Source organism: Hibiscus syriacus, unplaced genomic scaffold (assembly GCF_006381635.1).
Source record: "Hibiscus syriacus cultivar Baekdansim isolate YM2019G1 unplaced genomic scaffold, ASM638163v2 tig00110271_pilon, whole genome shotgun sequence".
Classification (NCBI taxonomy): domain Eukaryota; kingdom Viridiplantae; phylum Streptophyta; class Magnoliopsida; order Malvales; family Malvaceae; genus Hibiscus; species Hibiscus syriacus.
Genome location: NW_024062657.1, coordinates 1,402,732 through 1,424,534, shown reverse-complemented (window position 1 = coordinate 1,424,534; position 21,803 = coordinate 1,402,732). Strand labels below are relative to the sequence as shown.

Sequence of the window (21,803 nt, the reverse complement as noted above, 5' to 3'; positions counted from 1 at the left end):
AGATAGCAGTTGATTGTTACATAAAAATTATTCGTATCAAGAAAGATGATTGTTTTGATACAAAAGAAGACTTGAAGATAGCTTTGTATACGAAATGTGTGGAAGATGGCTATCAACTAAAAGTTAACAAATCAAGCAAAGATCGTTTCGAAACAAGGTGTATGATTGACAAAAACTGTATGTGGCGTATGATTGCAAAGAGGATAAAAGATTGCGAAATGTTTCAAGTTAGGACTTTTATTGATAAACATACATGTTCAAGAACCCAAGTTTTTCCTCACCACAGACAGGCAAACAAAAAGGTGTTGGGTGTTTTTATGGCTGAGTTAATGTTTTTGAATGGTAGGGTATATCGGGAACATGAAATTATGACTGACATGAATGCTCGGTTCAAGATTAGTATCTCATATTCTCAAGCTTGGAGAGCCAAATGTTATGCCTTCGAATTGTTGAGGGGGTCGCCAGAAGCATCGTTTGCCCAACTGCCGGCTTATTGTCACAATTTAAAACTAAAAAATCATGGGTCGGTAACTCATATCAAAAAAGATAAAGATGGACGTTTTGAGTTGTTGTTTATCGCCATTGGTGCTGCGGTTAGTAAATCAATATAATTTTGTTGACTCATTTTTGTTAGTTACTTGCATTTCACATTTAAATGATTATATTTCTTGTGTATATGATTTTGTAGATTCGTTCATTTATTAATTGCATGCGCCCAGTTATTATAGTTGACGGAGAACATTTAAAAGGTCGATACCTTGGAGTAAACTTATTAACAGTAGTCATGGATGCTAACAATGGGATACTGCTAATAACTTACGGGGTTGGCAAATCTGAAACCTCTGATTCATGGACATGGTTTATGGGGCATCTTAGGGATTGCATAGGTCCTATTAGCAATCTGACAATCATATCCGATAGGGCAAACTCAATTGACAACGTTGTTAGAAGGTGTTTCCCAGATGCTTTTCATGGACTTTGTGGTGTTCATTTGTATAGAAATCTAAAATCAAGGTCTGCTGGTATAAAAAATCACAAATGGACATACTGGAAGGCTGTAAAAGCTTATCGGGAAGTGGATTTTAATAAGCATATAAACTGTTTAAGACGTGTTTTGCCTCAGTGTGCTCAAACACTAGAATATGTCGGGTTTGAAAGATGATCAAGAGTACATCAACTTGGAGCAAGATATGGTTTCATGACGTCTAATAGTGCAGAATCAATCAACGTTCTAAGTCGTCATTCCCGGAAATTATTCATTACTATGTCAATGGAATTTTTTCGAGCCTCTATTCAACAGTGGTACTACAAGAAAAGAAACCATGCATGTATTATTTCTTTAAATTCGTAACTTATCATATATTTTACTAAGTATTATTTATTTAAATTTACAGGAACATTGGAACATCGTGTTACACCATGGACAGAAAAAAAGATAACGAAACGTGTTGTGAAGTCAACGTCATGGAGAGTTGAACCATGTTCAAACACTTTGTTTGAAGTATTGGATAATAACTTAAATGGGCTTGTCGATCTAAATGCAAAGACGTGTAGTTGTATGAAATGGCAAACATCTGGTTATCCGTGTGGTCATGTTATAAAAGTTTCTCTTCATCTAAACCAAGATGATTCAAGCGCATACGCTATGGATTGCTACACTGCAGAAGTATATCGACAGACTTATGGCGAGATTGTCTACCCTATTCCACATCCTTCTGAGTGGGACATACTAGATGACTTACAAACAGTTTTGCCACCAGCCATGGACAGAAGGCTACCTGGCCGACCAAAAAGTCACAATCGTATACTGTCTAAGGGTGAAGAGAAGAAGAGATCGACATGTAGTTGGTACAAAGAAAGTGGTCATACAAGGTTGACATGTGGATCATCAGTGCCATCACAATCATCTTTTCCTATACCAAAATATGGATCCTCATCAAAATCCAAAGCTCATATGGTGTCAAGCAAAAGGCAATCAAAATCGCAATCAAAATCACAATCATCTTTAAAATCTCAATCACAACCGGCTTCACCTTTTGGGACTGTTAAGTTAGGTGATTTTTAAATGCAAACGTTGTATTATGTGGATTTTATGTGTGAACTTTTAACATTTTCAGTTAGGCATGTATTAGTAACTTGAGTTTGAAAATTGCTATGATCTGTTCAGTTGTTATCACTTATTAGGCATTCATTTGACTATCGCAACACGGAAATGACGTTCGCAATCATCTTAATGTCTATCGCAACGCGGAAATGACTATTGCAATGCGAAATGAAAATCGCAACGAGAGAATCGCAATGCGAAATGAAAATCACAACGAGAGAATCGTAATGCGAAATGAAAATCGCAACGAGGGAATCGCAAAGCGAAATGAAAATCGTAACGCGAATTTAGTTTCGCGTTGCGATTTTAGTTTCGCGTTGCGATTTTGTCGTTGCGATTTTCATTTCGCATTGCGATTCTCTCGTTGCGATTTTCATTTCGCATTGCGATAGTCATTTTTGCCTTCAACATAATGCAGATTGAAATCAACAAAATCAACCATTACATTTCAATCAATTAAACAAGCACAAATAAGAATTATGTTCACATCAATTAAACAAATCAACTTTTACAAATCATCTTTTACAAATCAATTAAACAATAAAAAAAAGTAATAATTCTTATTTCCTCATCTACTATTGAATCAACTTTTGTAGCCATACATCATTTTCACGCAGCTCACTTCTGAGATTAACCTGCAGAAACCAAACATTTGCTCAAACAACATTTTCTACACATCTAAAACCTACAAACAGCAAATTATTGAATTCTAGGTACTTAACCAAACATTTTCAAACCAAAAGCCTATAAACTTACCAATTTTTATGGACATTTTTATAACGCGGATGCAGGTAGGCAGCGTCTCGTATATATCGATCTAGCAATATAATGCCGAAACCACAAGCCTACTGTAGCTCTATCTCTATCGGTGGGAGGTAGATACTTTATACTTCCTGTGATCAAACGCTCTAACGCCAAGCATACGAGAGGACCATAATCCCCTCTGGGTCCATTCGTTTGTTGTGGTGCGGTTTCGTCTCTGCTAACTGTAATATTGAGCTTCTTTGGCTTCTTGTTTCCAGAACGAGTCCAATAATTTATCGCATCCAAGAATTTAGCCAAATGAGAGCTCCATCCCTTAATAATATCTCTTAAATCAGCCAATGATATGTAATTTATCATGCTGTCATATACTATTGCCTTAAGGGATGGGAGCTGAAGCTCGACGAGAAGCCAATGTTTACGTTCCAAAACATGGGATAAACACCTGTAATCATAAGTAATAATTCATTCATTTGCGCACTTATTTATGAATACCTTTAAACTCAATCTAAAATAAATACTAACCTTATCGACCTCCCACCATGCAGGATAAAGTTTAGCTTTTCCATTGCCCAACGCAAATAATTCATCTCGTTGATTCTTCGAGTGAACGGCGTTAAAAGACGTCGGCATAATTGTATATCGTGTATTTCTTTTATTTTCCTTAAGTTTCCTAATTATTAGAAGACGTGACACCCACGCATCGATATGTAGTTTTACAAAAAAAAGACATATATTAGTAACTTACATAAATTTAAAAAAAATAATCAAATTGAAATATAAGAAAAATATAAGACTTACCCCTCCATCGAAATAGCCATTGTCTTCGACCCCTAATAATACGCCCCACCAAGACCGATCAAGCAACAAATAGATATCATCGTTGAGCTTGCATATGTCAGTGAAACACCCCTGGCTCCGCTCATGCAGATAAAAATCAATTGCGGTCTTAGCCCAAAGGGTGTTATCCAGAATTATGTCTGGTAGTTGTCTCCTCTCCACTTTAGATACCGGAATGGTACTGGCCGGTAACTCATACGAGAGCCAACTATCATCTATCATGTCCGGCACGTCAGAGGGTTTCTCAAGAATCTTACATATGACGCCATGTGAATCGGGCTCTTGAATGGTGGGAGGGACCTCTTCAACGATGACAGTGGCCTCTTGAACGGTGGGAGGGGACTCTCGAGGAATGATAGGGGCCTCTTCAACGATAAAGAGTGGACTCTTGAGGGATGACAGGCGAGTCGGGCTTCTTCTTGCGGTGTCTTCGTACTATTGGGGTGTACGGAGACTTAATAGCACGTGCACGCCGTCTGATGCGTGAACTCTGTCGTGCAAGAAAAACCCGACGTAAAGCATCCACCTTATCGGGCCGCTAAATAATTATATACAAAAATCAGTAAATAAACAGACATGATATTTAAACAGTGAAAACAAAGACAAATATGTTTCAAACTTGCATTGAATTCACCCAAGTCATTATTCTATCATAGTTCACAAAATGCATCAGATAACAAAGACAAATATGTTTCAAACTTGCAACACTGTCAACTTAGTATTTGTCTTTGTCTATTGGTTGAAGTAATGCAATTCATTCAAGTTTCAATTTGCAGAAGAAGAATAGTTTCTGGAACTTAAAATCGCAACGTGAAAAATGACTATCGCAACGCGAAATGAAAATCACAACGAGAGAATGAAAATCGCAACGCGAAACGAAAATCGCAACGAGAGAATCGCAACGCGAAATGAAAATCACAACGAGAGAATCGCAATGCGGAATGAAAATCGCAACACGATTATAGTTTCGCGTTGCGATTTTCATTCTCTCGTTGCGATTTTTATTTCAACCAAAAGACAAAACAGTGTTGCTAAAATATAGTTTCAAGAATAAACTATTTCTTCTTCTTCTGTAAATTGAAACTTGAATGGATTGCATTACTTCAACCAAAAGACAAAACAAAGACAAATACTAACTTCAGAGTATTAAAGAATACACAGTTTAGCAGAATTGGCAGCAAACAAATAAATTTGCTTTCAACCAAAGGACAAAACAAAGACAAATACTAACTTCACACTGTTAAAGAATACACAGTTTAGCAGAATTGACAGCAACCGAACAAATTTACTTTCAACCAAAAGACAAAACAAAGACAAATACTAACTTCACAGTGTTAAAGAATACACAGTTTAGCAGAATTGGCAGCAACCAAACAAATATACTTTCAACCAAAAGACAAAACAAAGAGAAATACTAACTTCACAATGTTAAAGAATACACAGTTTAGCAGAATTGGCAGCAACCGAATAAATTTACTTCAACCAAAAGACAACAAAAGACAAATACTAACTTCACAGTGTTAATAAACAGTTTAGCAGTATTGGCAGCAACTGAATAAATTTACTAAACAATCTAAGTGAAATGGTTAATCTAAGTGAAATTACGAGTAAATTTATCATCAAGTTAAATATGGAAAATCTTAAACTTACCCCGTTGCGTAGAGTATTAACCTCATTCTGCAACGATACTACCATCTCACGTAGAGCGGCAACCTCACCATGTAAAGTAGACACCTCCACACGCCATGCACCATCGTTATCGCGTAGAGTACCGATCTCCTCATGCAAGGCATTGACCTCATCACGTAACTCCCTTGACTCATCCCGTGGAGGTGGAGGTGGAGAATAGGGAGATAGAAGTCGTGGCATCTTTGCCGGTCACCTATCATGAGGTAATGGTGGAGAAGAGGCTCGATGATGTGACGGGATAGGTGATGGCTCTCGTTGTAGAGGTGTATAGTCGGGTCGATCAGGTGATGGCTCTGGGTGAGGTGATAGCTCTCGAAGTGGAGGAAGTGGAGGCTGCTCATCATTCGTGCCATCAAGAAAATGATGACTAGCTTGCCACCAATCAGTGGCAAGCTCAGCCTCCGTGGGTGTCAGTCTCATTAATGGAGTGTTGGCCTCCTAAAAATATAAAAACTCAAACAAAGTTAAACGTCTACTATTAATAACTTGTTTATATATGATAGTATTTGTGTTAACTTATATTATTTATTGTCGCATATGGTATTAAGTCTTCCCAATCCAACAGACGTTTCCTCTTCTAAGAAATAGCCCTAGGAATATCATTTGAAGTTTTTAATGCATATGTCCGCATACTGGAGAAAGCCTCGAATATCCAAATCTACAAACAATATAATAACAAACATTAGTAATTGTTAAATAATTAATTATAATTTTGAAAACATTATATAGAAATTCTTACCTTAAAGGCCCAAACAAAGCCTGACAAAGTGTATTTCGACCCATCGCCACGCAAACTTTTGCGGTCATCAAAGACAGATGACAACTTAGTCCAGGTAGCTTTCCATATATACGAACCACACAGAAACAGATTCCATGCATTTAAGTCCTCTACCAATAATATTAGCTCCTGAGGAACAGGTTGTCTGGCCTCTCTGCCTAAAAAGCCAGCATACAAAAGTACTAGAAGGCATACTCGGACAACATCAACGTCATTCATCCGAGTAAAACCATCTTTCTTATTAAACAATTTCTTCAGGTCGTCGACGTGTAAGTTCGGCTTCTTTATTGACTCATCAGGAAAAACCATGGATAACCATGATGGGCGGGTGATATGACGAGTGTACCAGCCTACATCATCGTGTCCGAATCGTATACCAGTGATTAAGCAGAACTCCTTCCGCCCAAAACAAGTATACGCCGGTGGAAAATGAAACCATCTCTTCCTCACCACGTTGTATACTGTCGGGTAGATCGCTAGTAATGGTCTGAAGCCACAAATGGGTTAAATTAGCATCTCCACCCGGATGTTGTACTCTCAGCCATGGCCCGAAGCAGGTTTCCTCAAACCTTCTCGTTGTCAATGAAGCCGAAAAAAATTTCTACAAAAACAATAAACATACCAAGTTAGATATACCAAAAACTACACTGTGAAGATATACCAAAAACAATAAACATAAATAGTAGTTTATTCTTGAAACTAAAATTTACAACACTGTTTTGTCTTTTGGTTGAAATGAAAATCGCAACGAGAGAATGAAAATCGCAACGCAGAAATGACTATCGCAACGAGAGAATCGCAATGCGATTATATCGTTGCGATTTTCATTTCTCGTTGCGATTTTCATTTCTCTCGTTGCGATAGTCATTTTCGTGTTGCGATTTTCATTTTCATGTTGCGATTTTAAGTTTAGAAACTATTCTTCTTCTGCATTACTTCAACCAAAAGACAAAACAAAGACAAATACTAACTTCACAGGGTTAAAGACTAAACAATTTAGTAGTATTGGCAGCAATCGAATGAATTTAATAAGAAATCTAAGTGAAATGGTTAATCTATTATTGAAATTACCAGTAAACTTATCATCAATTTCAATATGAAAAACCTAAAATAATGCAAAAATTTCAAAATAAAAATAATTAAAAAAACTAACCATCGAAGATTGATTTTCCATTTCTGAATGATTGTGAGGGATTTCTGACCGTGAATGGTTGTGAGGGATTTCGCCGTAGAGAGTGAGAGATGGAGATGAGACTGAGTTGTGATTTTAGGTTTTAGATTATGAGTTGCGATTACGGGATATACTGTGGACGGTTCAGTTTCTGATATATTAATATATTCGTGTTTGGAATTTGAAAAAAAAATACGCGTTAATACGAATGGCGCTATGTAAATCGCAATGCGAATTAGGAAAATCGCAACGCGAATTAGGAAAATCGCAACACGAATTTGGGAAATCGCAATGCGATAGTCAGAATCGCGTTGCGAATCTGGAAACTGATTTGCGATACCGGAGATCGCGTTGCGAATTATCGATCGCATTGCGATTTAGTTGGTCATTTTGGCAAATCCAAAAAAAGTTGGTTAAAATCGTATATTATAAGGCATTTTTTGTCACTGAGATTATTTTCTCTAGTTTAATCTAAATCAAATTTAAATCAAATTTAATTAATTAAACATTAGCGAGTTTTAACTAAATCAAATTTAAATAATTCTCGTCTCTTTACTGTGCCAAGAACAGATAAAATAAGAAAATTGTAGTTGAAACACGTGTCGCTTGATGAAGCCTCTGTGAGAAAGGTGTACACTTGCAAATCAAGACAAGTGTCACTTAAGTTGTGTTCTCTGTTACGTGGCTCCAGAACTCTGTTCCTATCTTCTTATATAAATCCCCACCAGATTCCTAACTTCTACTGTACCAACCAACTTATCTGTTGACAAAGAGATTCTTTATCAGTTTCTACAACACGGTCCATCAACAAAATCATGGCTTTTAGATCAACTGTGAGTCATCCTTCTTTTATGTTTATCATACTCCATTGGATTTATTGTTTAAAATTGTATTGTGTGATGATGATGATGATGATGATGATGATTGATCCCAGGTTTGTTTGAAGCAGTTAGCTAATCATTTGCGAGGAAGAGCGACGTATGCGACCTCAACGCCACCGAGACTGAAATCCTACGCACCGACAGCTGATCATTTCGGGCACTCTCAAGACGTGAAGCCGCCGAAGAGAAAGGGCGATTACGTGGCGATATACGTTGCGGTTGGCATGATAGCGTTGGCAACCACACTGGGGGTTCACACGGTGGTGCAACAGCTAAAGAACTCGCCGCAGGTGCGAGTTAACAAGAAGAGGAGGGAGAGTTTACCCGAGGTGGAGGAGCCGGAGCGAGTGCTGGATGAGGCTGACAAGTTCGTGAAGCAGTCGTTTTTCAGGAAAGTTGCGCATGTTCAGAAGAACGATGATGATTATGCCATTGATGATCCCACACGGGCTGATATGTTCGCCGATAAACCTAAGTATCGGGTTGAATCTCTGAAATCAGTTGGTGTTGATCCTAAGCTTCGTGTATAAGATGGTTAATTTTATGTTGCAAGGTTCCTTTTTCTCCCTATAGCTCATGACCTGTGCAAGTATAGAGTAAACATAATATGGAATGGACGGTGTGTTAGTCTTGTTTGCTGCTTCACTTGGCTTAGATGCTCATGTCCTTTTCAAGTTCGTTTCAAGTCTCAATTGATCAAGCCACATAGTTTTGAACCTATACAGTCATATATAACTTAGATATATACATAAAATTTAAATTTAACTATATAATTTTAAAAATAAGTATGTATATTTAATATAATATTTAAACCTAAAAGGAGCGCAGAGGTTTTTGTCCTAGTGAAAGGAGCGTGAAGGTACTCTTTTCTCAATGAAAAGGAAGTCATCTCCAACAATTTTATGAAGATAAAGATATCTGAGTCACAGAATTTTTCTAGAGCATGATAATGTCTCCGTTATATCTGCAGTGGGCTTATTGCATGTTGAATTCTCATCTAAATTGGTCAAGGGCTTTGAGATATCCTTGTTACAGGAGTCAAATTACAAAGTAAAAGTAAGACAAAGAAAAAGGTTAAGACTTTTAGGTATCGTAATAAAGATATGGAAAGTGATATGTTATGTTGATTTTGGTTGTCTTTTGAAAGAAAAAGATAGTGCCTTCAAAGCAGAGGAAAGTTCATGATTTTTTTTTCTAGAATAAAGGATGAATATAAGAAATAAGAATTATTTTCACTATTTAAAGAGATAAAGACATAAGGAATATATGTGAACGGTTTAAAGAACTAAGTGTGATAAAGGATCTTAAAGAGGTGTACCTGATAAGCTTGACATGTCGTAAACAAATTTCAGTTCTTAATAGAAAAGAGAAAACGTTTCAATTAATTTTGTAACTGAATTACTTTTGACATCGAATAAAAAGGATTCAATCTAAGTAATTGGTGACATCGAATAAAAAATGATTCAATCTAAGTAATTGGGGAGCAAGTAACAAAGATTACGCATTCCATTACGGTTAGAACTGATTTTTTATGGAGATAGTCAGACTACATGGAATACTAGTATTAATGTTATATGAGGGGTTTCAGGTTAACCTCAAGGTTTTGGAATTTTTTAGCAAGGCCTACGGAATTTGATCAAATTTTTTGTGCTATTGTCCATCCGCAGGTAGTTGGTTAGTCTAACAAGGTTATTCAACTTTTGAAAGTTATGTTAAGACATGTGTGAACAAGTTTAAAGGATCATGAGAAATGATATTCTAAGTTGAGCAAGCATAAGTGTGGATTCTTTAAGGTTGTATTTTATTGCCATGTAGACTCTGTTAAGTGGATAAGGATTGTATAGTAAAGAAGTTCGATATATAGTCAAATAAATTCAAAGAATGATAAGAAGATAGTCAATAATTATATTTTTCTTTTACTAAATTATTGAGGATGAATGATATTATATCTATTAGGATTTCAAAAGTCAAATGTATGTGAAGGAGTGTAAAAACAGGAAATGGACTAATTATCTGGAGATTGATGAAGTGTTTATTAGTTGCATCATGGCAGGTTAATATGATTATGGGTATGACAAAGTTATAAGATAATTTTACTTTGAGAAGTGTTGACTATATAATGGTCTTTAAAAGAAAGATAAATTTTAGTGTTCGTCAAATATAGAATAAGTAGAAAAAAGGATAAATTGAAGATTTAAAGTCTGGGGATGGTTGCATGCCATGAAAAAGAGTTCTTCTGGGGATGGTTGCATGCCATGAAAAAGAGTTCACATCAAGTTAATTTTAAATAAATATCATGTCCGCAAGTTAGGAAATTTTCAAGATAGCTTTATATGAAGTTTTTCGTATAAGAATATATGGGACATCATTAAGTTGGTTGGAATTGAAAGATTGAGACTTAGTGCGGCCAAATTTGATTAAGTAAGTTAAGATAAGTGAAGATTATCAAGGAATTTGAAAGAAATTTTTCAAGGAAATGACAAAAGTTCAATGTCTTCCATGTTTCGATATTAAGAAATATTGAATAGGTCTTTCTCACATCATAGCACGGGAAGAAATGAAAGTTTAATATGTCCTGATTCATAAAGAATAACCAATACGGATTTTAGTAAGTGAAGTAAATAACTAAGATATGCAATGAATCTGTCACATAAAGTTCTTTAGGAAGTCACAAGTGAAGGAAATAGCATAGAAGCGTGAAATGGACTTAAGGAAACAAGTTTCTTATCTCTTTTTATAGTGAAAAATCGAGGACGGATTTTTTTAAGTGGGGGAGAATTGTAACACCCCAAATATTGGGTTAGTGACTAAAGTGTAAGGATTAAAAAGTTAGTCGTTTAATTTTAATAATTAGAAAAGTTTAAGGACTAATTTGGAAAATTTGCATATAGGATTTATTATTCAAGATTGATGGTTGGAAGGGAAAAGTGGTCTTTTATCATGAAAGGAATTAAAAATTCATTTATAAGGTTATTTAAGCATGTGGGAAATGAGGAAAAAAGAAAGGAAAATCCTGGATATTCTTCTATTCTCTTCTTCTCTTCTTCTCTTCCACCATATGCTTCCATGAGTAAGGTAAGCTGATTTAAGTTGTTTTATTCCTTCATTTTTGATTTGGTTTTGGTTCCTTTGGTATTATAGAAACTTAATAAAGCTTAAAGATAAATTGAAACTAAGAGATTGATAAATTAATGGTGATTTAGTAAAATGGGTTTTTGAGGGAATTGTTAGGAAATGATGAATATTTGAATTCTAATGGAATATTTGACTTGTCAAGGGTTTAATTAAGGGATTAAAAGTATCAAAAAGGATTAAGAACATGTTTGAAGAAGTGATATGATTTTCAGTCTCAAAAGTTATATGGATAAATTTGGATATCTAAAGCAGATTATTGTATATAAGTTAATTGGGGTGAGTGTAAGTAAGTTTAAAGGCACGAATGGGGTATAAAGTAGGAGATTTAAGTGAAGATGAGTAATTTTTTGAAGTGAAACAGAAGAATTTTGGGTAAGGGTATAGGTACTGGAAGAACAGTACCATTAATATAAGGTTAAATTTAAAGAATTTTGTATGAACCAAAGAACAATATCGATACTAATTGAATTAGTATCAGTAATGAGGTGGAGATATCGATACCAAGAGGATGGTATCAATACTGTATTTGAAAGGTGATTTCCATAATGATAAAATGTTATCGGTACTGAAGTGGATATAGGTACCATAGAAGAGAAGTATCAGTATTGTAGGCAGAGTATCGATACTAGTTAGTCTGAAATGTTAAATTAAGTGTTTTATTTCGTTTAAGTAAAGATTAATTGGGCAGATGTATTTGAGTTCTGATATTCTTGGGTCATATTAATGTGTAGAGTTTATCAGAATCAAGTGTTGAAAGAATGGACGTGCATAGTTAGTAAGCTAAAGGAAAAGAGGTATTGCTTAGGGCTTAATTGAGGCAAAGATGAGTGCTATTTATTTAAATAAATTATTATTGGAGGAAGGCTTGTGATGATTCAACCTAAAAATGTTTTTAACCAAAATGAAATGACATGAGTTTATGTGAAGATTTTCTATATAAGTATGATTCATATAAGTAAATGAATAAGTGGAATAATGATATGTAATATGAAATAATTATGTGAATCATTATGAAAATATGTTATGTGATTAAAGGAAAATATTGAAGAACTATGAGAAATAAAATACTTTGAATAAATGTTTGGATGTGAATAAATAAGAATAGTGATAATGCTATGTGAAGTGTATGTGAAAATGTGATATATATATATATATATGAAACTATTCTATGTGAAAGTAAACTATGAGAATGTACTCTATGCCAATAATATACACTTTAATTAGTGAAACTCAAAATAATTATAAGTTAAAGCCCAAGGTATATGTATGAAAATTAGAGGTATGGTTGGCATGCCAAGAGTCAAGGGTTCTATGTGATCCTTCGGTACAAAATTATGTGGCACTTTAGTGCAAACCTATGTGGTCCTTTGGGACAATTATGTGGCACTTCGGTGCAAATTATGTGAGCTGCGGTGACAGCATTAGTGCACAACCTCAATGTACTCACATACCTTGAGTTCTTAGTATTATGCGTTGGGCCAATTAAACAAATGAATATTAAATGAAAAGTCTATATTATTAATTACATGAAAGGTATAATCAGGAATCAAATGAGTATAAATTCATCAGTGATTAATAAGAGATGTTGTACGTTATAAGACTTGTGGTATTTTGTAATTTAACATTTCTTTTGTAAATTAACAATAAATGTTTTATTGTTTTATATTACTCGTAATGCCTCACTAAGTCAATGACCTAGCGTGTGAGTGTTTTCACACGTAGGTTCAAAGCCATGTGAGGAGTTAGCAAGGGGCATGAAAATATATCCTCAAAAATTATCAAATCAGAGAAATGTGAAATGTATGTGATTATATAGAAATGTTGTTGGCATGTACTATAATTTTAAAGTATAGATGCTCTGATATGTATTTTAGCTATGCTTTATTAAGTTTTTTTCCTTGTAAGGATTTAATCGTATTATTAAATGTTTTCAAAAGTTTGAAAAGTTAATGTGACACATCGGATTCGTATCTGGGTCGGATACGGGTCAGGGGGTGTTACAATAACATAATGAGGAAGTATCGGTACTAGGACTATGGTACCGATACTGTTCAGATTGAAATTTTGAATTCAATGTTTTGTTTTGCTTAAGTTATTAAGGATTGATTATTTGTGATATTGAACTACATGATTATATGAAAATGTGATATAAGCTATGTGATATGATCTATGTGATTATTTGTCTATGTGATATAAGCTATTTGAAATGGTATAAATTGTAAAGCCCAAAAGTATTATTAAGCAAATAATGTCAAGATCATGTTGGAGGTTCTCCACTATTCTGAAGTAGAGAAGTTAGATGGAGTGGTCTTGTTACTACGAGGTGAAGCTCGGGTATGGTGGACTAATGTCTCTATGAGAATGTCAAGTGACCAAGTGACATGGTCTTTATTCTTAGAAGAGTTCAAGAACTCGTATATCGGGGATAAGTTTATTAAGCAAATGAAGCAAGAATTTATCAGTCTGAAGTAATGGAATCACACTGTGTATGAGTACGAGTGCGAGTTCAATAAGTTGAGTAGATTTTCTACTGAGCCGGTTTCGACTAAAAATTATTACTGCGATTTGTTTGTTGAGGGCTTGCACCCCAGAGTAAAAGAGTTGTTAATAGTTTTGAATCTGTCCTCATTTCAAGAAGTGGTTAATCGTGTTAAATCTCTAGAGAGAGCTTATAATGAGAGGTATGGAGAACAAAAATCTCAGATGACTAAGAGAGATGATGATTCATCAAGCTCAGCACCATTAAAGAGAGGCATAGATTCTGATTTTCAATCTAATACGAGATCTGAGTCAGCTGTATCCTCTACCAGAGGATCAAATCCAATGAAGAGCATGACATGCACCTTAGAGTAGTTCTAAAAAATTTACGAGATAAGAAGCTTTATGCCAAACTGTCTAAGTGTGAGTTTTGGTTAGCTGAGGATACATTCCTTGGGCATGTGGTATCTGCAGATGGAATTCGTGTAGATCCTCATAAAATAAAAGACATATTAGACTGGGAAATTCCAAAGAATGTGTCAGAAGTTCGGAGTTTCCTAGGTCTTGCAGGTTATTAACGAAGGTTCGTTAAGAACTTTTCGATGATAGCTTTGTCGTTGACCAAGTTGCTGAGGAAAAATGTATCATTTTCCTGGACTCCTAAGTGTCAAGAGAGTTTTGAAGCGTTAAAGAGAATTTTGACAGAAGCTCTAGTATTGATCCAACCCAAATCTAGCAAGAACTATGTGGTTTACAATGACGCATCCCATAATGGCTTGGGATGTGTATTGATGCAAGAAGGTAAAGTAGTGGCATATGCATCGAGGCAATTGAAACTACACTAGAAAAACTATCTGACGCATGATTTGGAGTTGGTTGCAGTAGTGTTCACTTTTAAGATATGGTGTCACTACTTATATGGTGAACGTTGCTACCTCTACACGGATCATAAGAGTTTAAAGTATTTGATGAGTCAGAAAGAGTTAAATTTGAGACAACGAGGATGGATTGAGCTTCTTAAAGATTATGATATGGTAATTGATTTTTATCCCGGGAAAGTAAATGTGGTAGCTGATGCTTTGAGTCGGAAAACGATCTCAGCTTTACGAGCTTTAGATGCGAGGTTGTCATTAAATGGAGATGGTGCATTACTTGCTGAGTTAAAGCTTAAGACAATTTTGTTGGATCGAATTAAAGACTTACAAAGTAAAGATGATAAGTGTTTGAGAAGAGTGGAGCAAGTGGAAAATGAAAGGAATAAGGATTTTGAAGTTAAGCTAGATGGCCATCTTTATTATCGTGGAAGGCTTGTTATTCCGGATAATGTGGAATTGAAGAATGACTTGTTGACAGAAGCTCATTATAATCCGTTGACTATGCACCTAGGTGAAAATAAGATATATATGGATCTTAAAAGTCGCTAATGGTGGTCAAGAATAAAAAGAAGTATCACTGAATTTGTGTCCAAGTGTTTGACGTATCAGCAAGTAAAAGTTGAACATCAGGTTCCTTCTGATTGTTGCAATCAATCTCTATTCCTCAGTGGAAATGTGAGAATATTACGATGGATTTTGTAACGGTGTTACCTTTGAATCCGAACAAAAGAGATTCAATTTGGATGATCTTTGATCGATTGACTAAGTAAGCGCATTTTATTCCTGTTCGAACTGATTTCTCTATGGACAAGTATGTTGAATTGTATATTAGAAAGATTGTTAAACTTTATGGTGTACCTTATTCGATAGTTTCTGATCGAGATCCACAATTTACTTCAAGATTTTGGAAAGCTTTGCATAGAGTTTTAGGGACTTGATTAACTTTAATACAGCCTTTTATCCTCAGACAGATGGACAGTCTGAGCAGACAATTTAAATCCTAGAAGATATGTTGCGGGCATGTGTTATCGAGTTCAAATGATCTTGGGAAAAATATTTGTCACTCGCAGAATTTGTTTACAACAATAGTTATCAATCAAGCATTAAGATGGCTCCCTATGAGACTTTATACGGGAGGAAGTGTCATACACCATTGAATTGGTACGAGCTTAAGGATTGGGAAGTTCTTGATCCTGAATTGATCAAATAGGTATAGGAGAAAGTTCAAGTGATTCAGCATAATCTCAAAGGGGCAGTCGATAGACAGAAGTCATATGTCGATATAAAGAGAAAAAAGATTCAGTTAGAAGTTGGAGATAAAGTATTTTTTAAAGTATCTCCATGGAAAAAAGTGCTACGTTTTGGCCGGAAAGGAAAACTTAGCCCCATATTTATTGGGCCATGTGAGATTATTAAGAGAGTGGGACCAATGGCATATCAGTTAGTTTTGCCACCGGAATTGGAGAAGATTCATAATGTTTTCCATGTTTCCATGCTTCGAAGATATCGATCTGATACTTCTCATATCGTTGTGCCAGAAGATATAGAAGTTCAACCTTACTTGACCTATGAGGAAGAACAGGTGCAGATTTGGCATATGAAGTTAAACAGTTAAGGAATAAGAATATTTCATTGGTCAAAGTTTTGTGGAGGAATCATAAAGTAAAGGAAGCAACATGGGAACGTGAGGATGATATGCGTAGACAATATCCCCATATCTTTATACAGTGAAAATTCAGTGACGAATTTTCTTAAGGGGGAGATTTGTAACATCCCAAACACCGGGCTAGTGACCAAAGTGTAAGATTTTAAAACTTCGTGATCAATTTAGATGAATTAAAAAGTTCAGGGACTTAATTAGAAGTTATTTTTGTAGGTTGTTTAGCAAAGATTGAGAGGTGAAAGGGTATAATGGTCATTAGACAAGGAAATAAGTTAAAAATTCATTGTTGGGTGTTATATATCCACGTGGAAAGGGAAAGAAAAGGTAAAGGAAATCTAGATTTTTCTTCATCTTTCTTCCTCCTCTCCACCGTGAGTTCCTAACTAAGGTGAGTTTGTCTTAATTTGATTATTCCTTTCATTTTTAAGTTGGTTTTTAGTCTTTAGTGGTTATATAAGATTAAGAAAAGCTTAAGATTGATCAAAACTATGAGATGTGTGAATTAAAGGCAATAAGTAAAAAGGGTTTTTAAGAGAATTTATGAGAAAGGATTAGTAAATGAATTTTGAAGTCATATATGACTTTTCATGAGTTAGAATAAGAAGATTAAAGTGTTGGAAAAAGGATTTGGGATGTGTGCATTAAATGGTATGATTTTTAGTTTTAAATGTTCTAATGGGGTTTTGGATGTTTAGGTGTAGTAAAGTGATGCAATTTGGTTTTGGTAATTATAGTTGAGTTTAAAAGTATGGAAGGAGTTAAAGAGTGAGATTTAAGTAAGTTTTGGTAAATTTTTGGGTTGTAATGATTAAGTTCTGGGCAAGAGGTATCGGTACTGTTCATCCAGTACCGATACTCCAAAGCAAAAATAGGTAAGATATGGGTTTGGGTATCGATACTAGAACAATAATATCGATACCATAAGGTGAAATTGTATGCATCAATAGTATAGTATCGATATCGAAGAAGTAGCATCGATACCAAGGGTATCGATACCAATGTATAAGTATCGGTACCATTTTTAGAGACGAATTCCAGAATGTAGAAATGGTATCGATACTGAAGTATAATATCGATACCATAATGAGGAAGTATCAGTACTAGGACTAGGGTATCGATACTATTCAAATTGAAATTTTGAATTAAGTGTTTTGTTTAGCTTAAGTTATTAAGGATGGATTAATAGTAATATGAATTCTGATATTCATATCGATCGTATATTTGTGTAGATATCGAGCGAAGACGAGCTCTGGACTAATCAACAATATAAGATCGATCAAGAGAGAGATAAAGATTGTGCTTTGACTAAGTGAGTGCATACTACTATATATATATATTGTCTTATGGAAAGAAGACTTGCGATGAATATATTTCCTATAATTGATTTAAAACAATGTTTGAAAATTCATGAAATAATATGATGATATGTCATGAATATAAGCATAGTTTTGATTTTTTTTACTACGTGAACATGCATTGTTTATATTTCATTATATTTGACATGATCTATGTGATTATATGAAAATGTGATACAATTTATGTGATATTGAACTACGTGATTATATGAAAATGTGATATAAGCTATGTGATATAATCTATGTGATTATTTGTCTATGTGATATAAGCTATGTGAAATGGTATAAATTGTAAAGCCCAAAAGTATGTGATATGAGAGCTAAAGTTGTAATTGACATGCCAAGAGTCGAGGGTTCTACGCAGTCCTTCGAGACATTTCTACGCGGTCCTTCAGGACATATCTATGTGGTCCTTCGGGACATTTTTACGTGGCACTTCAGTGCATATTCTACGCGGCACTTCGGTGCGTGCAATTTATACGAGCTGTGGTGACAGTATTAGTGCACAACCTCAATGCACTCACATACCTTAAGTTCTCAATGATGTACCAATGGCTATTAAAGGAAATAATCTAAATGAATAGTGCATGATATATATATATATATGCATGTATGCTTTTGTTTTATAATGTGCTCTATGGTTTCTTTATATGATTTTATGAAAAGCTTACAATATGATTAAGTGTTTTAATGTTTTATTATACACTTTATATGCCTCACTAAGTCAACGACTTAGCGTGTGAGTGTTTCATACGTAGGTACAAAGAATCATGAAGAACAAGGCTAGGATCAATCAAGATAACATATATCTACCAGAAGATCATATCAGAAGTGATTTATACAGTATGTTATTTTGTTATACTAAATGTGTTAGCGTGTAATTAAAGGTTTGAACTGCATATGCTCTGATCATTTTTTTAAAACATACAATATTATATTTATGCAAATTATTGAGTTTCTATTTTCAAATTAAGTTGAATTCTATTTATTTACTTTTGATCAAGGGTTCCACCATTTTTATACAAATAAAAGTTTAAAATTTTCAACTATCTTTTAATAGTAAATATTTTAGAAAGTCAATGTGACAACTCGGACTCGTATCCAGGTCGGATACGGGTTGGGGTGCTACAGAGTCAATCCGAAGGTAATATGGTGTTGAAGACGACACTACTCATCCATGTTGAAGAGTTCTGGCCGCTTTCATTTGATGATATTCCTTCTTATTGAGGAGATCTGGTCGGTTGACTACATTATTCCTTCGTGTTGAGGACGTCTAGCCGTATTTGGAGATAATTTGGAGACAACACGGTTCCTTTGCGTTAAGGAAATTTGATTGTCTAGGATGACACTGATCCTTCCGTTAAGGAGATCTGTTTGGTGGACGATAGTGTTCCTTCGTGTTAAGGACGTCTAGCCGTGTTGAGGACGTCTAGCCCTATTTTGACCGTTTGATTCGACATGGTTCCTTTTTGGTGAGGAAAACTAGTTGTTCTTGAAATATTGTGAATCTGAAGACAATGTTGTTCCTTCTTGCTGAGGAACTCTAATTGTCTAAAAATAGTTTTACTTTGAAAAAGAAGTTTCTCCTTCATGCTGAGGAAAGCTAATTGTTACTTGGTGTCAAATATAATGATGACATTACTCCATCTCGTTGAGGAGATCTACTCATGGTTACCCATGATTAACTTGAAAATGAAATCTTCTTCTTCAACATGGGTTTATGGAATGAAATTATTTGCTATCTCTTAGAATTCCTGTCAAATATTCAATATTTTAGTGAAAATAAATGAGTGGAAAGAAATTTGCTTCCAGAGAAGCTATCTCAGGTGAGATAAAATTTTGTTTCGAGTGAAGCAATTTCAAAATTTACGTTTCAAGGGAAAATTATCTCAAGCGAGATGAAGAAAAACAATCTCAAATGCTAGTGTCTTAAGGAATAATGTCTCAAGTAAGACGAAATTTGATTTTAAGAAAAACATTCTCAAGTGTTCATGTCTTGAGGAAAACTGTCTAAAGTGAGACAAAATTTGTATTGAGAAAAATGATCTCAAGTGAGATCGACTTTGTTTCAAGTGAAACAACTCCAAAATTTGGGCTTCAAGGGAAACAGTCTCAAGCGAGACTAAACTTTGTTTCGAGAGAAACAATCTCAAAGGTGACAAATAGTCTGCTCCTGCATGTTGAGGAGATCTAGTTGCTTTAATACTTCATTCTCTCGGGAAATCTGAAAACGACACCATTCATTCACGTTGAGGATATCTGGTTGTATTTTGATGGCTCAATTTGACATGGTTCCTTCTCAATGAGGACGACTAGTCATTTTGAGTCTTGAGACGGCATTGTTCCTTCTTGCTGAGGAAGTCTAGTTATCTGGAGATAATTTGTCTTTGAAAGCGATATTGCTCCTTCGTGCTGAGGAGAGTTAATCGTTGCTCGATGGCAAATCCAATGATGACATTTCTCCTTCTTGTTGAGGAGATATAGTCACCTTTGGAAGATCTTATCCTTCACTTTAGGACGTTAAATTTGTGAATGACGTTGTTCCTTCGTGTTGAGGACGTCTAGTCATCATCAAACTTTTCTTTCCTGAAAAATGATGCATTTATGAATGACTATCTTGAATGTTTTTATGGATGTCAAGATGAAGTTTATTTCATGTATTTGATTTTATCTTTATTTTGATAAAATGACCATTTGAATTTATCCTCATGAGAGGAGAAAAAGATCTTGAAGTATGAGAATTAGATGATGTCCTCATGAGAGGAGAAAAATGGCCTTTGAGAAAAACAGTCTTAAGAAAGAAATATTGATGCTCTTAGATGAGCAATCTTGAGAAAGACAAAATTAGTTTCTCAAAAAAGATTATAAATGCATCCTCACGAGAAGGGAAAAAATTTATTGCATGTGATGATCAATGTATGATGTAAATGTGCAAATTAAAGGTGATTATGAAGTTTCATTAAGGGTAAATTGGTATTTTTCCCAATTTAATGAATTTAAAATTCATTAAAGTTAAATTAAAGGTAGATATGCATGATATCATGCTAAGTTGTTCATCAGCTCCTCCTTTTGCCATGAGTTCGTTTGGAAGTAAGGAAAAATATTTGCTTTCCATTTTTGAGCAATTTTCTTTGGATTTTGAGTTATGCCGTGAAATAGAAAATTATTCTACGCAAAAAAACGCTATCATTTGGTACCAATGATAGGAAGTTGATTGTATAGATGTTGTAAGGTTGATAGGAAGTTGATTTCATGCTTGAATCGAATCAAAATCAAGCAAAATCATGAAAACATAGTTTTAAAGGATAAAGTATTCAGCCATGATGTATTTGAGTGAGAAAAATTATGGAAAAATTATATAAGGTCTGGAAATGATGTAGGAAGTATTCTATAAGCCTTAGAAAATTTGGGGACCATTCTATAATTTTTGAAAAGTTAGGGGACCAATTTGGAAATTTTGGAAAAGTTGTGAATGATTGTATAATTTTTTAATAGTTGATGTACTATGTTGGAAATTACTATTTTGGAATTGAAATGAGCGTTTAGAAGTGAAATATGACCATCTTGGAAGCTTGAAAAGATTGGAGATTTAATTGCAACATTTACATAGTTGGGGTGCTTAAATGTAATTGTACCTTTGTAAAAGTAATTGGTTGGTAATAATTTCAGTACTAGAATTTTTGGTATTAAAATTTAAGTGATAAAATGGTGAATGACCATTTTGTGTAAATTGGAAAAGTTGGTGCCAATGTTAAAAGGAATTATTAAGTGTTAAGTATTTTGATAGAAATTGAGTTTCAAGTATATTATGGATTTTGTTTTGGAGATGTGTTTATGTTAGTACAATACTAACATATCCATTGTTATGAAATTGTGATTTGTACAAATCGTGATTGATTTATGACTAAGACAAGTCAAGTATAAAAGGGTTGTTGTGGATTATAGTGAGGAACATCTTTTGGATATATAAAGTGTCAAGGTGAGTGCAAATTTAGTTTATAATTATGTTATAGAACAAACATTGGCTTGCGATGAGCCAGTGACGGAGTTACTATGGTAAAAAGTGACTCCT

General features: G+C 34.6%; 2 protein-coding genes across 2 annotated transcripts; both read left to right on the top strand.

Moving 5' to 3' along the window:
- Positions 1–8,101: 8,101 nt before the first annotated feature.
- On the top strand, positions 8,102–8,862 carry LOC120115781. The gene is made up of 2 exons (XM_039136391.1): positions 8,102–8,177; positions 8,279–8,862. Exons 1-2 carry the CDS (start codon positions 8,160–8,162, stop codon positions 8,753–8,755), a joined length of 495 nt encoding a protein of 164 aa, XP_038992322.1. The 5' UTR covers positions 8,102–8,159; the 3' UTR covers positions 8,756–8,862.
- Positions 8,863–14,806: 5,944 nt separating this feature from the next.
- LOC120115755 lies at positions 14,807–15,262 on the top strand. Its single transcript, XM_039136366.1, has one exon. The coding sequence runs from the start codon at positions 14,807–14,809 to the stop codon at positions 15,260–15,262; it is 456 nt and encodes a 151-aa protein (XP_038992297.1).
- The last annotated feature ends 6,541 nt before the right edge of the window (positions 15,263–21,803 follow it).